Raw genomic sequence first — 13,609 nt, 5'->3', positions numbered from 1 at the left:
TAAAACACACCTAAAACTCACAAATAATAGAATGAATATTACTAAAACACCATATTCAAACTCTAATAGTCCATAAAAACTTCAAACGCACCATCGTATAACTATGAATATAAAACACAAAATGCTAAACAACATAAAACACAATAATATTTGTCATTCCATAATTAGAGCCTTAACATCTAAAATACAACATAAAACCTACATACATGATGTTTTAGTAATCTTCATCATATTATTTATGGGTTTTTGGTGTGTTTTATGACTTTTTACACTTTTTAGGAAATTTGGACTTTCTGGCCAACTCCTAGCCTATAATGCAAAATACTGATATCTTTTTTGAATTGCAAGATATCCTTCTTTTGTGCTTCAATCTTTTCATATAACATTTTATTATTAGAGTTAGTTACATAACCATCACTAGTGCTCTAGTGGTGGCCACAGCTATTTAAGTTTTACCTATGGTGGGTTCGGGTGAGTTTTCCCCTCAAAGTCTCAAGTTCAAGTCTGAGTGATAAGGCTTTCTCATTGAGGGGTTTAAATTAGGGATCTATTTTGCGAAGGGGCTCTCTAGCGCACGCCCGGTTAAGACAACTTATGCTAGACCTCCCGACATTCACGAATAATTCACACCTTTAAAAAAGAGTTAATTACATGGTTGGTCCTTGTGGTTTGTGGAATGTAACAAGGTTGGGTAATAAGAGTTTTAAAGTAGCAATCTTGGGTATTAATTTTTGGTTTTGTAACACCCTAGGGTACTAAGGCTAACCCCAATTATAACTAACTAAGAAAAAAAAGGTAATTTCATCATTTCACATCTTAATACTTAATCTTGTTACTTTTGAGAAACCAAATGGATTTAGCATGAAATTACTTTTATCATTTAAAACACATTTTTTGTTTTCTTTTAATATAAGTAACGACGTGGTTTTTATCTATGTTTTGTTGTGTAAGCCCATCCATCTTCATGACGTATTTTTATCTACTCTTCGACGTGTAAAACCGAACCGAACTCACGACGTACTTTTTATCTACGTTTCATTGTGTGAAATTAAGCCGAACTCTCAACATATTATTTATATACGTTTCATTGTGTGAAAAGTTATATATTCTAAAATATTTTATATATGTCACCACATATTTTCTTATCTACGATTACGTCATGATGATTTTAATATTTGTGTTTCGTTGTGTGAAACCAAGCTAAACTCATGTCGTATTTTTCTATCTACCTTTCGTTATGTAAAACCACCCGAACTTATGTTGTATTTTTTTTATCTACGTTTCGTTGGGTGAAAAGTTATATATTTAAAAGATTTTATCTACGTCCTTATGTGAAACTGAGTCAAACTCATGGTGTATTATTTATCTATATTTCGTTATATGAAACCGAGCCGAACTTAATATTGCAAAAATTATTGAGTTAAATAACTAAGAAAGTGTAGTTATATAATAAAGGAAAAAAGAAATTGTATGTTTTATACATTAAGAGTTAATTACACAATAAGTTCTCATGATTTCTCAAAAGTAACAAAGTTAGATACTAAGATGTGAAATGATGCAATTAACCTCAGTTCTCAGTTAGTTTTTAACTGATGTTAGCCTTAATACCCTAGGATATTACAAAATTAAAAGTTAATGTCTTAGATTACTTAAACTTTTAGTACCCAACCTTAAAACTTTCCTTAAACCACAAGACTAACCATATAATTAACTGTTATTATTATGTTAAAAGGTAAAGTTTTCTATTCTAAGATCTTTGAAATATTAAAGCAGTTCAGAGTTGTGATATCTGTAATAAGCAACATTAGCTTTGCGTTCTTCGGTACACAAATAGGAAGTTAACTCACATATGAATTGTTGTGTGTCATTCCCTTTAGAATTTTTGAAAGTGACGTTTGATTAATTATTTAAGGTTAATAATAATAATAATAAATATCTAATAAGTATAATAAAAAAAGTTTAGTTATAATAACAATAAAAATTAAAAAAAAACAAGACACTATTTTTTTTATTTTTTTTTTTGAATTTATTGCTTTTTGAATTTTCTATTTTTTGAATTTTTATAATTTTCAAGAACTAAAAACAAACAAACAACTCAAGACATAAACATACCTACTATAACATACAATCATATTTGCAATGGGATCAAAATCGTTCTCAGGCAGATCAAGGAACATTTTTCAGCGTGAACTTATTCAGACTGGTCTAAGTGATTGCCAATATATTTGTCAACTTAAACTTTAACACCCAATTTTCAATTTTTCAACTTCGTGATATACCCGTGTGTCCCATTTCATGACATACCCCCACGATCAACGTATCCACAACATTTCATCATAGCATGTGAGTATACTAGAATCATCCTTTGATTTACAACGTCAAATAGAAACCAACAAATCCTCAACACACAAACCCTCAAATATTTGAATCAAACAAGTCACCAATGGTTCTTCTTTCTATCTCAACGAAACACACCAACAAACTTCAAACGTGGTTCTAGGTGATGATATTGGTGATGAATGGATGGTGACTAGTTAAGGTACACCTAGAAAGCGATGTAACAGACTAACAGTGGTATATTGATGAACTCACGGTGTGGCGATGTGGTCGTTGTCCGAGTTTGTAGTCGAGTTTTCATTAGGGTATTGTTAAATACACCCACAAGTCAATTTTTTTTTATTTTTACCCACAAGTCAACCATATTTCAGTCAACTTTTCATTATTATTTCAACTTTTCATAAACCAAATTAATTGGAACAAGTTTCTATAAAGGGTGTTGTTAAATGTAGCTTCCTTTCTATCTATTTTACTGGTTATACTCCCCCTTAAAGTTTTCAAATATATACAATCAAACCTTTTATTTTGTATTTTTTTTTAATTTATACCTACTTTATGTTGCTAAACAATTCGACATATAATTAAATTATATAAACCATGCTTATAAAAAATTCGATACAAATTGAATTTGTATATATCAAAATTTGATACAAACTGAATGTGTATTTATCAAGAATTTTATACTTACTGAATTCGTATTTGTTTAACCTTTTGTAATTGATATAATCCCATGATTATATCTCCTATTGAAAATTAGTTTTAGATCCAAATTTGCATCTAAAAAAATTAAAAACCGTTATAATCCTTATCATTTACACAGTTGCAATAATATGAAACTTAATTACACTGACGTGATACCATCGAATAAAAAATAATCATGTTGTTTGTATATTTTATTCATTACGGAATCTCATAGTATATCATGAATACACATCAATTTTTTGTTTGAAGTACTTCAATTGGTTATTAATACACAGTAACTAATTTTTTGCTTGCAGTTCAATTTTTTGTTTTTTACAAAATTTTGTTTAATTTTTTTTGTTAGGGTGAGCGGGGCACAATCGGTAACCCCTTGCGGGGACCGTTGTTGCCGCTCGGTGGTGGTGCCGCCATCCAGGCGGTGACACAATTTGGGGGCCCAAATCGGTGGGAAGTCACCGAAGAAAGGAAGGAGAGAGGGAGGAGAGAGGGCACTGTTTAACCAATGAAAAGTTTTCTTTCTTTTTTTTTAAATAAAAAAACAATTCCCCTAAGAGGGGTGCACCCCGTACGTTTTTGGACAAGAGGGAAGTTATAGAGAGGAAATGACATGGCAACGTATGATTGGGTTAAAAAAAGTTTTCCCTCACCTAATTAGGGGGGTGCCCCCTTCACCCTTAGACCAGATATATAACTATACATGGCGTATATAAGATAATGTGTGTGAATAGATGGAGCCATATGTTTGTCAATACAAACACTCAATGTAATTTTATGTATGTAGAAGTTTAAGCGATGTGTAGATATGCTTGTCAAATCTATTCATTGTTCTTCAAATGTAGTTATAGTCATACCAGGTTAGCATTAGATTTCATATATGACTTTTTAGCTTAATAATACATGAATAAATTGAGAACCAATATAAAAAGGGTTGTGTTAAATACACCCACAAGTCAACTTTATTAATGTATTTCTAGGGTGGAGTTATTGTAAAAAAGACCAAAAGTGTGAGAAAGGTAAGAAAGAATCTCAACCATTAGATCTAAATTAATTGAAAAGGGTATGATTGTAAATGCATTAACAAATTCAAATATGGTAATCCTTGATTTAAGGATTTGGAGAGAGAAAATCCTTGATTTAAGGAATTATAACCGTCCATAACATCATTCATTTTAATTTTTTTTTTTTTTGCATCATTCACAGAATCAGAGCATGTTCATGACATGGTGTTTTAAAAAAATTCATAGTTCAATTCATGGTGTTTTTACAAAAAAATATAACACATTCAGTAAACAAAAAATATAACACCATTCAGTACACAAAATAACATCATTCAGTACAAGATATAACACCATTCAGTAAACAAAAAATAACACCATTCAGAAACAAGATAACACCATTTAGAAACAAAAAACACCATCTAGTAAACAAAAAATAACATCATTCAGTAAACAAAATAACACCATTCAGTAAATAATATAACACCATTCAGTACAAGAATATAACACCATTCAGAAAAAGAATATAACACCATTCAGAAAAAGAAAATAACACCATTCAGAAAAAAATAACACAATTCAGTAAAAAAATAACACCATTCAGTAAAATATAACATCATTCAGTAAAAAATAACACCATTCATAAAAGATAATAACTCCATTCAGAAAAAAAAAGAAAAAAAACACCATTCACAAAAAGATAAAAACACCTCTGTATCATCTTCTCCACTTCCGGCACCACCACTGCCGTTCCGCCGCTGCTGTCGTGTAGAGAGAGAGATCATCTAGTCGTGCGATAATTAATCAATGATCAAGACGGATGATGAAATGATTGATAAAGTTCAATCAATTTCAATCTCAAATTCTCAAAAACCTAATCCAAAATTGGTTCAAAATCTCGATTTCAATGCTAGGGTTTGGTTCCGGTAGGATGATGCAGATTCGTCTTCATTGACTTGTGGTTTCTCTCTCTAGAATTCATCTTCACATTGATCGCTGTATCAGATCAATTGATTGTTCCGACGGTAGGATGATGCAGGACGGAGGAGATCGACGGAGATCATCTGAAGAAAGAGAGAGAGAGAGATATATTGTAGGGATTTTGATTTACAGTTTCTATTTTTGAATGGATATAAAGACTTTATTACCCCTAGAATTTTCAATTCAGTCCAAAAAGATAAACAAATTATACAATTTGGTCCCTATCAATGTAAACCATTAGATCAAAGATCTAATGGTGTAGATTCTTTCTTATCCTTCTCACACTTTTGGTTTTTTACAGGAACCTTTACCTTAGTTAGGAAATACGCTCTTTATATTAAAATCATCATTTAAAACATAACGAACATAAAAAATACCCGCCAAAATTGAAATCATCATTTAAAACAAAAGGAGCTAAGAAAATACCCGCCCGAAATATAAACCATTATGAAGAACATTACGAGCTTAAAAATTGTGCCTGATATTGAATTCATCATCTAAAACATAGCGTTCCGCCCAAAATTTAAAACAATCATTAAGAACATAACAAGCTTAAAAAACTGTGCCCGTGTTTGAATTAATCATTTAAACATAACGAGCTTAGAAATACCCGCCCGAAATTGATTTAGAAATTAATTTCGGGTTGTCCCCATTTATCTTGGGACTGCTTTTTGAATACTTTATCTCATTTAGGATGTGAATGTGTATTACATGATTGTTTGTTTAAGAAGGATTCGGTTATCATTTTCTCTTTGCTCCTCGGGTATATATATCATTACATATATACTTGGGAGCTAAGAGGAAATGCTGTCGAATTTTTCTGAAACAAACAATCATGTAATATACATTCACATATGTGATAAAGTGTTCAAAAAGTGGGTTTAACAGCCTACCCTTGTCTTGTTAATCCTAAATTAGTTTTTCTTTCAGTTGCATAATGCCTATCGATAAAAGTTGGATTGATTCCCCACGTCATTCACCTCACTACAAGCAAGGACTCAAGTCATTTATCGAGATGTGTGAAAAAGTGATAAAAAACCACGATGAAGTTAGATGTCCGTGTACCAAATGTAAAAATTCCAGCTTAAAAACTATGGCAGAAATGAAATACCATTTGGTAATTAACAGTTTTTGGAAGGAATACACGAAGTGGACCTATCACAGGGACACGACTCCAATTGCAGAAGTAAACGATGTTGCGCCACAAGACGGTATGGTAAACGTTATTGAAGACATTAGGGGGGAGCGTATGGAAGAAGATACATACCTTAACCAAGAGAACTCGAATGGAGATAGAAGCGGTGTTGTTGATGATTTTGAAGACCTGGTAAAGGAAGTTGAAACATAATTATATCCTGGTTGTACCAAGTTTTCTTCTATCGACTTTTTAGCAAAGTTTTTGAATATAAAGGATACGTACCATTTGCAAAATGAAGCAGTAGATCGACTCCTCTCGTTGTTGCGAGAGTCAATGCCAGAAGGCAACAAGATTCCCCCTTCGTATTATGTAGCTAAGAAGACATTTAAGAAGATTGGTTTGGCATATGAGATAATAGATGTGACACCTCCCTGGCTATGCATGCGAGAGTCCACATTCATGTTGACCTTGTTGATTCCTGGCCCTAAATCAACGGGGAAACACATGGACGTTTTCCTTAGACCGTTAGTGGATGAGCTTAAGCAATTGTGGCAGACAGGTGTACGTACTAAAGACGCAGCAACAAACACATACTTCACAATGAAGGCAGCGTTGTTATGGACCATAAATGACTTTCCAGCCCGTAGTAGTCTATCAGGTTGGAGCGGACAAGGCTACATGGCATGCCCAACTTGTAACCAAGACACTCCTTCAATACGTGTAACTGGTAAATGTGCTTATGTTGGTCATCGCCGGTTCTTAGATGCCAACCATCCTTGGAGAACAAGTCTTGACTTTAACGGGAGACCCGAGACACGAGACCCTCCGAGACAGTTTAGCCCAGCTGACATAGAAGCTCAACTCGGTCGTTTAATTAATCGTCTACCAGGCAAGCATCCAGATTTTGGAGGTGGGAGAATAACCCGGTCAGATTTCGAGTTGAACTGGTCCAAAAGAAGCATATTTTTTTGACCTTAAGTATTGGTCTTCTCTGCAGCTGAAACATAACTTAGATGTAATGCATATAGAGAAAAATGTGTGCGACAGCTTGCTCGGTACTCTTCTAATGAACAATAAGAGCAAAGACACGCCAAATGCGCGGTCCGACTTGGAAAAACTAAACATTCGGCCGACACAATGGCTGAAACAATCGGGTGGCAAGTTCTTAAGTCCCCACCCAAAGTACTCATTCAAGTCCGATGATTGAAAACTTTTTTGTCAGTTTATAAAAATGTTAAATTACCAGATGGGTTTGGATTTAATATCAGTAAGAGGGTGACAGAAAACAATGCTAACATTACCGGGTTGAAATCTCATGACTGTCATATCCTCATGCAACGTTTGATACCGATTGGGGTTAGAGGGCTTTTGACTAAAGATACATCTACACCAATAGTAGACCTTTGTATGTTCTTTAAGCAACTTTGCTCTAGAACACTATCGGTGGATGATATGAAGAAATCAAAGGATGACATTGTTACCATCTTATGCAAGTTAGAGATGATCTATCCACCTGCGTTTTTTGACATTATGGTTCATTTACTTGTGCATTTACCTGATGAAGCGATTGCGGGAGGTCCAGTAGCTTTTAGATGGATGTATCCATTTGAAAGGTAAATGAAAAAACTAAAGAACTATGTCAAAAACCCGGCAAGGCCTGAAAGTTGTATAGCTGAAGGTTATGTGTTTGAAGAAGCTCTAACATTTTGTTCAATGTACCTTAAAGATGTTCAGACTAAGTTCAATCGCCCAGATAGAAACGATGATGTCGTTATTGAAAAAAGAAAGTTATGGGTGTTTGAGTCCAAATGTCGTCCTGTTGGCGCAATAAAGGACAAATATCTATCATTCATAAAAAAAGCAAGATGGAATGGTTTGTCCTCGAAAACTGCGCAGAAGTTAGGGAGTACATGAAGTGAGTGCTTCTGTCTTTAACTTTTCATAATCTGTTAATTGGTATTTTTCATTCCTTTCTTATATTTGTCATCAATGTAGTAAATTCAAACATACACATCCCCAAGATGATCTTAAAACCAAATTTCCGGGATGGTTTCTCCATAAGGTATAATACATATATAACACTCATTACTCTACACTTGCTAGGTAATACACATATAACAAACATTATTACTCTATATTTGTTAGGTCCATTCGATGAAAAGACAAAATTCTCCAGAATTCCACCCGGAGTTGTATGCTCTTTCAATTTGTGCGAAAATGACTGCTTACACTTACACTGCTTGCATAGTCAACGATGTTAGGTTTAAGACACTTGAACGTGATGCAAAATGCGCAACGCAAAACTCTGGGGTGGAAGTGGTTGGAGAGAACGGTGTGAAATTTTATGGCCAATTAGAAGAAATTATTGAGTTGCGTTATACAAATAATTATTCCACTGTCCTATTTCGGTGCAAGTGGTTTGATACTCGAAGGGGTGTAAACCATGACAATAATATCACCAGTATAAGCACTGAACATGAATGGGACAAAGACGATCAACTCATATTTGCTTCGCAAGCCAAACAAGTGTTCTTCATCCAAGAAACGTCTCGAAACCAAAAAAACAAACATAGGTGGGTAGTCGAAAATGTTAATCATCGAAGAATTTGGGATCGGCCATTAAGTGATGATGACCGCGTCAATAAGGTTCAAAATGTTGACAAAGGCTTAGAAGATAATGACGTTGTCGACAACAACTCTTCATCTGACTGTCCACTTGTCATTGACTTAACCCAATACTTTCAAATTGGATCTTCTCATGTTACTGCGGGTGAGCCTTCAATTGAAGTTGATCCCCCAACGGCTACCGTCGATGAAGTGTTTGAGGTCGAGACTGATTGTGATGAGGTCGAGGCTGATTGTGATGAGGATGATCTCGATTATGTGGAGTCCGACTAAAAGAAAAGTTATTGTAATTTATATTGATTTGTAATTGATAAACACTTGTTTGAAATATTTATTTGAATTTGAGTTACACTTGTTGTACTTTCCATTAATTTCTATTAGATACACATGCTGTAACATTTGTAACTTTATAGGGATTATGTTTTCGGTATTGCTGATATTCGCTTATTTGATGGCGGATGTGGCCCCCTGGGGACATGGGGGTGACGGCGCTGGTGATCCACCGCTTCCTCCTGGTGGGATTCTTGGCACACACGAGACAGACGGTAAGTCTTTTACTAAATTATTTTGTAGTCCTTATATTTTATATATTATAAATGTTGTTACTAATTATTTTTGTTTTAATTGCAGCGGTTCCCCCAAAGAAGGTTAGGGGAAAACCTAAAAACGAGAAACTACGGTGTCTAGTAAAAGCGGGGGGGGGGGGGGGGGGGCTGTGTCGCTTACGTTTGATCAACAGGTCACGTTTACCCCTGTTGGTAAATCAAGAGACATGTTTTCAAGGGAGGCCGACATGTATATGTGGCGGACCGTCCCGTTTGATAAAATTGGATGGGATAATGTTGAACAACATTACAAGGATGCCGTCATGAACCACTTACGGGTAAATAAGTTATATGCATAAAATTTTATAGCACATGCAAATCTAATTTATATATGATATTTTAACTTTTTTATTTAATTTGTAGGAAAATTTCAATCTTGATGAAGTGGAACGTGATTATGAGGCGAAAAACTTGAAGGGTGGTATGAGGACTGTGCTTATGAAGCGGTACTCTGACCGCAAGTATGAAGCTAGACAATTATTTGATAGCCAGGGAGGTTACGATGATCTTGAGAGGGCAAGGGCATACCATCCCGTGGATATGCCCTATGAAAACTGGTTGAGAACCATCGAAGGTTTCCGGCAAGAAAAATATATTAAAAAAAGCAAGGCCAACAGACAAGTACGCGAGAAACAACAATTCCCATACCATGGGGGGACATCTTCGTATGGTAGCACCGCCTATAAAAATGTAATGTTTTATGTATGTGTGCGTGTGTGTAAGCTTTTGTTTATTTAATGTCTAATCTAAGTGTAATGTTAAACAGAATTTGGATTGGGTACCTACGTATGCTAAAACCCACACGGACAATCAAGGGAATTGGGTTGATCCGGTTGCTGAACAAAATTACCTAAGTATTTCTTTTAAGTATTATTTTCTATAACATATATATATATATATATATAGACATATATATTTAATCATCATCTTCGTAAAATACAGCGGGACATACAACAAGCCACAGATGAATGGAGCGGCGATGGTCCTCCAATTGCCCCGTATCAAGAAGCGTTGGAAGAGCGGCAGGGATGGTACCGCGGGATGGGGCCTAAACCTTCTTCCAACACGTCCTCGAACATGTCCTCGAACATGTCGTCTTCGCAAGCTCGGACGCAAGAACCCTTTTCCGAGGTAAACTACGCAATTTATAAAATGACAAACGAACGCATGTTTCTTGTTAAATATATGTTGGTAGCGTTAATTAATATGCTAATATACGTGTTGATATCTATTATTGTAGGATTTTGTTAACAGCTTGTTCCAAACTCCGTCATTTTTGAGCCAACTTAATAACTATCTTGCTTCACAAGGGAAAGGAAAAGGAAAGTCAAATGACTACGATTCTGACGACTTATACGATAGAGAATCCGAGGAAGATTGACTTGTTTTAATGTATGATTTTGATTTAATTAAACGCTGTAGGATTATAATGTACGACTTAAACGTAGTTTACGTATGTTTGTGTTGTTTTAATTATATTACCTTTAGTATATGTTCGTGGCGTATGTTTGCGTTCTTTGAAATAGGCAGGTTCTGTTTTTTCGGCCGAAAAAATGGCTGGGTGCTGTAAATACAGCAGCTGTATTAAAAAAAAAAAGACTTTTAGCGGCGACATGTGTCGGCGCTATTGACATATACTCTTTAGCAACCAAGACCAATACCGGCGACCTTTTAGCGACGACAAAGGTTCAAAAGCAATACCGGCGACGCCAACCTTTAGCGACGACAGGTGGCCAATAGCGGCCAACAATACCGACGACCCTTTAGCAACGACAGGTCGCCGGTAAAGGTCAATAGCGGCGACAAATTGGACCAATACCGGCGACACCTGTCGCCGCTAAAGGTGTCCCTTTCTTGTAGTGATAAAATGAAGTTAAACCTTAAAATGTTATAGATGTCGTGGAGCATAGATTGTCACATATAGTGGTGAAGTACTGTCACATCGTGATGTAAAACGTAGGGTCACTTTAAATTCAAGACGTGTTTGGTAGGAAGTTGAATAGTTATGAACCCTATACACCAATTATATGCTATGGGATGGAAACAAAATATTTGATGATAAAGAATTTTAATATATATATATATATATATATATATATATATATATATATAGAAAGTTGAAACATAGTGATTTGTACCTATATCACTTCACTACTACTGAAAGTCATTGGTGTATTTTACAAAGATGTTTTCTGAAAATCGTTATGTAGCATATGGCTTTCATATTTCTTTCAGTTACATGTGTATTTGTTTAAATGAAATCATGTTGTGTCGTCGAACGAGAATCTACAATCTATAGCTTTGCTAGTCATGAGACCACTTGCAGCAAAGTACGGGTTGATGTACATTGTGAATTTAATTTACATAAGGATCAAGTATGTTACAATACACCTAGGGAGGCCCAACTCCACTAATGTATCGAACCGCACCAGTAGCAATTCCGACAGCAACATGGGCAGCAGCTTTGATTGAACCAGAACTTTTCATAGCATCAATAGTGCCAATAAGTGCAACCACAAATGCATAATCCACATTAGGACTAATTGTCACCATAAATCTCTCCGGTGGTTGCGCTAGACGCATCTACAAGAGCATGTCATATATACTGATTAGCTTCAATTTAGCATTAACTGGCCAAATGGTTTGTCAGCTTTCTACATGTAATTAAAACTAGTCTTAAGCCCCCTGTGTTGTGGGGCGGGAGCATAAAACCATGCTAAATAGCAACCGAATGAAAAAAAACTAAGGGACCAAATGTCATAATTTTGTAGCTAACCTGATAATCGACAAGTTTATTTTGCATGGATTTTTTTGTAGCAAATTTGTAGGTAAGACCAATTTCCTACAAATTTGCTACAAATTTGGCTGTCACAAATTAGGTACTTTTCAGTGCAAGTAGCAAACAGACCAAGATGATCAAATTCAGAAAAAAGACGTAAACCAAAAACTAATTAAAAAACTAATCTTGTTTAACTTTTTATGACAAGTTAATAGAAAAATAAAAATAAACTTCTTTAAACAAAAATGAAAAGAAAACCTTAAAGTTAAAAAGGAAAAAACACACACACATACAAAACCACAAAACACAAAAGTATGTTACTATTCAACGAGATGTGATGAATTAATAGATATATATGATCACTTAATAGGAAGCAAGTAAAGAGTCTTGAAACTACTTGGGCTATGATTGTTGAAGTATTTCCGCTAAAAAAAGCGCAGTTTCTTTTCGACCAGCTCCCTTCGATATGGAAATCACAAGAAACATTGTGACTCGTTTTATTCCCCAAGAACACGTTTACATAGGTTTGATTCTGGATCATGTTATTTTTGGCAGCGGTAAATATCATATCTGAATCAACGTTACTTTGACCCCTAAATATGTTCCATCGATCATGGGCAGTCCGGTTCTGGAAATAAAATATATTCATGTGGACATAAAATTTAGTAGCAAAGCGACTAAACAAACTAACGAACATAATTAAGATTTCAAATGTAGGATATTAAATCACCTTTGCCCGAAGCATAGCAATTGGTGTTCCACGCCCATCGCGCATCAACCGCTGACAATGGAGAGGTGTGTTACACGATCTTATTGTGAACATGATATTGTTCTGGATGTCTGTGATCTCAAGATATCCAGTAGGACATCTGTTTACTACAACATTAATTTGATATGGCACAACGAATTGAGGGCCGATTACATGTGCATCATGGCTTGGTTGAGCCATCATCACAATGTGCACCGAGTGTTTGGTCTAAGAGAATTACATATGGGTTGTAGAAGGGCTTATTATACAAAGATAACTTTGTGGACCACTTATTGACATTATTGGGGTTTGGTTATATAAGGCCACCCGGGGTGCTGAAGAATTTGTCAGTGATATATATTTATCACGCGTGGAGTTGTTCAAAACACCACTGCCACCACAATTCATCACTCGTTGAAAACTTCAACGCGTTAAGTTTTTGACGCGTTATATTTGGGTCTTGTTTCATGTTTTATTTAATTGCTTTGTTGGGTTTTGAGGGTTGTTGTGAGTGATCGGCATTTCCACTAAAAAATGTTGTGAGTGATGGAATAAAGCTCGATGACGTGGCGGAACTCGATTGGAAGTTGTGAGTGATAAATTGGTGGTGAGTGATAACTGATAACCACCACTACCTCTTAATGTAAGTGGACCAGAAGTAGTACTATGCATGCAACTTGTTTAAATACATGGTTCATC

General features: G+C 35.2%; 1 protein-coding gene across 2 annotated transcripts; it reads right to left on the bottom strand.

Annotated features, from left to right (window-relative positions):
- Positions 1 to 11,514: 11,514 nt before the first annotated feature.
- Positions 11,515 to 13,309, bottom strand: LOC110899795 (protein LURP-one-related 15). 2 transcript variants are annotated; one of them, XM_022146685.2, is made up of 3 exons: positions 12,893 to 13,309; positions 12,560 to 12,790; positions 11,515 to 11,966 (listed from the first exon to the last, which is right to left on the bottom strand). In XM_022146685.2, exons 1-3 carry the CDS (start codon positions 13,112 to 13,114, stop codon positions 11,775 to 11,777), a joined length of 645 nt encoding a protein of 214 aa, XP_022002377.1. In that variant the 5' UTR covers positions 13,115 to 13,309; the 3' UTR covers positions 11,515 to 11,774. The 2 variants fall into 2 exon arrangements, with proteins under 2 accessions (XP_022002377.1, XP_022002378.1); XM_022146686.2 differs by lacking the exon at positions 12,560 to 12,790 and having other exon boundaries at positions 11,557 to 11,966; positions 12,893 to 13,301.
- Between the last annotated feature and the right edge of the window lie 300 nt (positions 13,310 to 13,609).

Source organism: Helianthus annuus, chromosome 13, assembly GCF_002127325.2.
Source record: "Helianthus annuus cultivar XRQ/B chromosome 13, HanXRQr2.0-SUNRISE, whole genome shotgun sequence".
Lineage (NCBI taxonomy): Eukaryota > Viridiplantae > Streptophyta > Magnoliopsida > Asterales > Asteraceae > Helianthus > Helianthus annuus.
The sequence above is the reverse complement of the archived record's forward strand: the minus strand, read 5'-3'. Positions and strand labels throughout refer to the sequence as shown.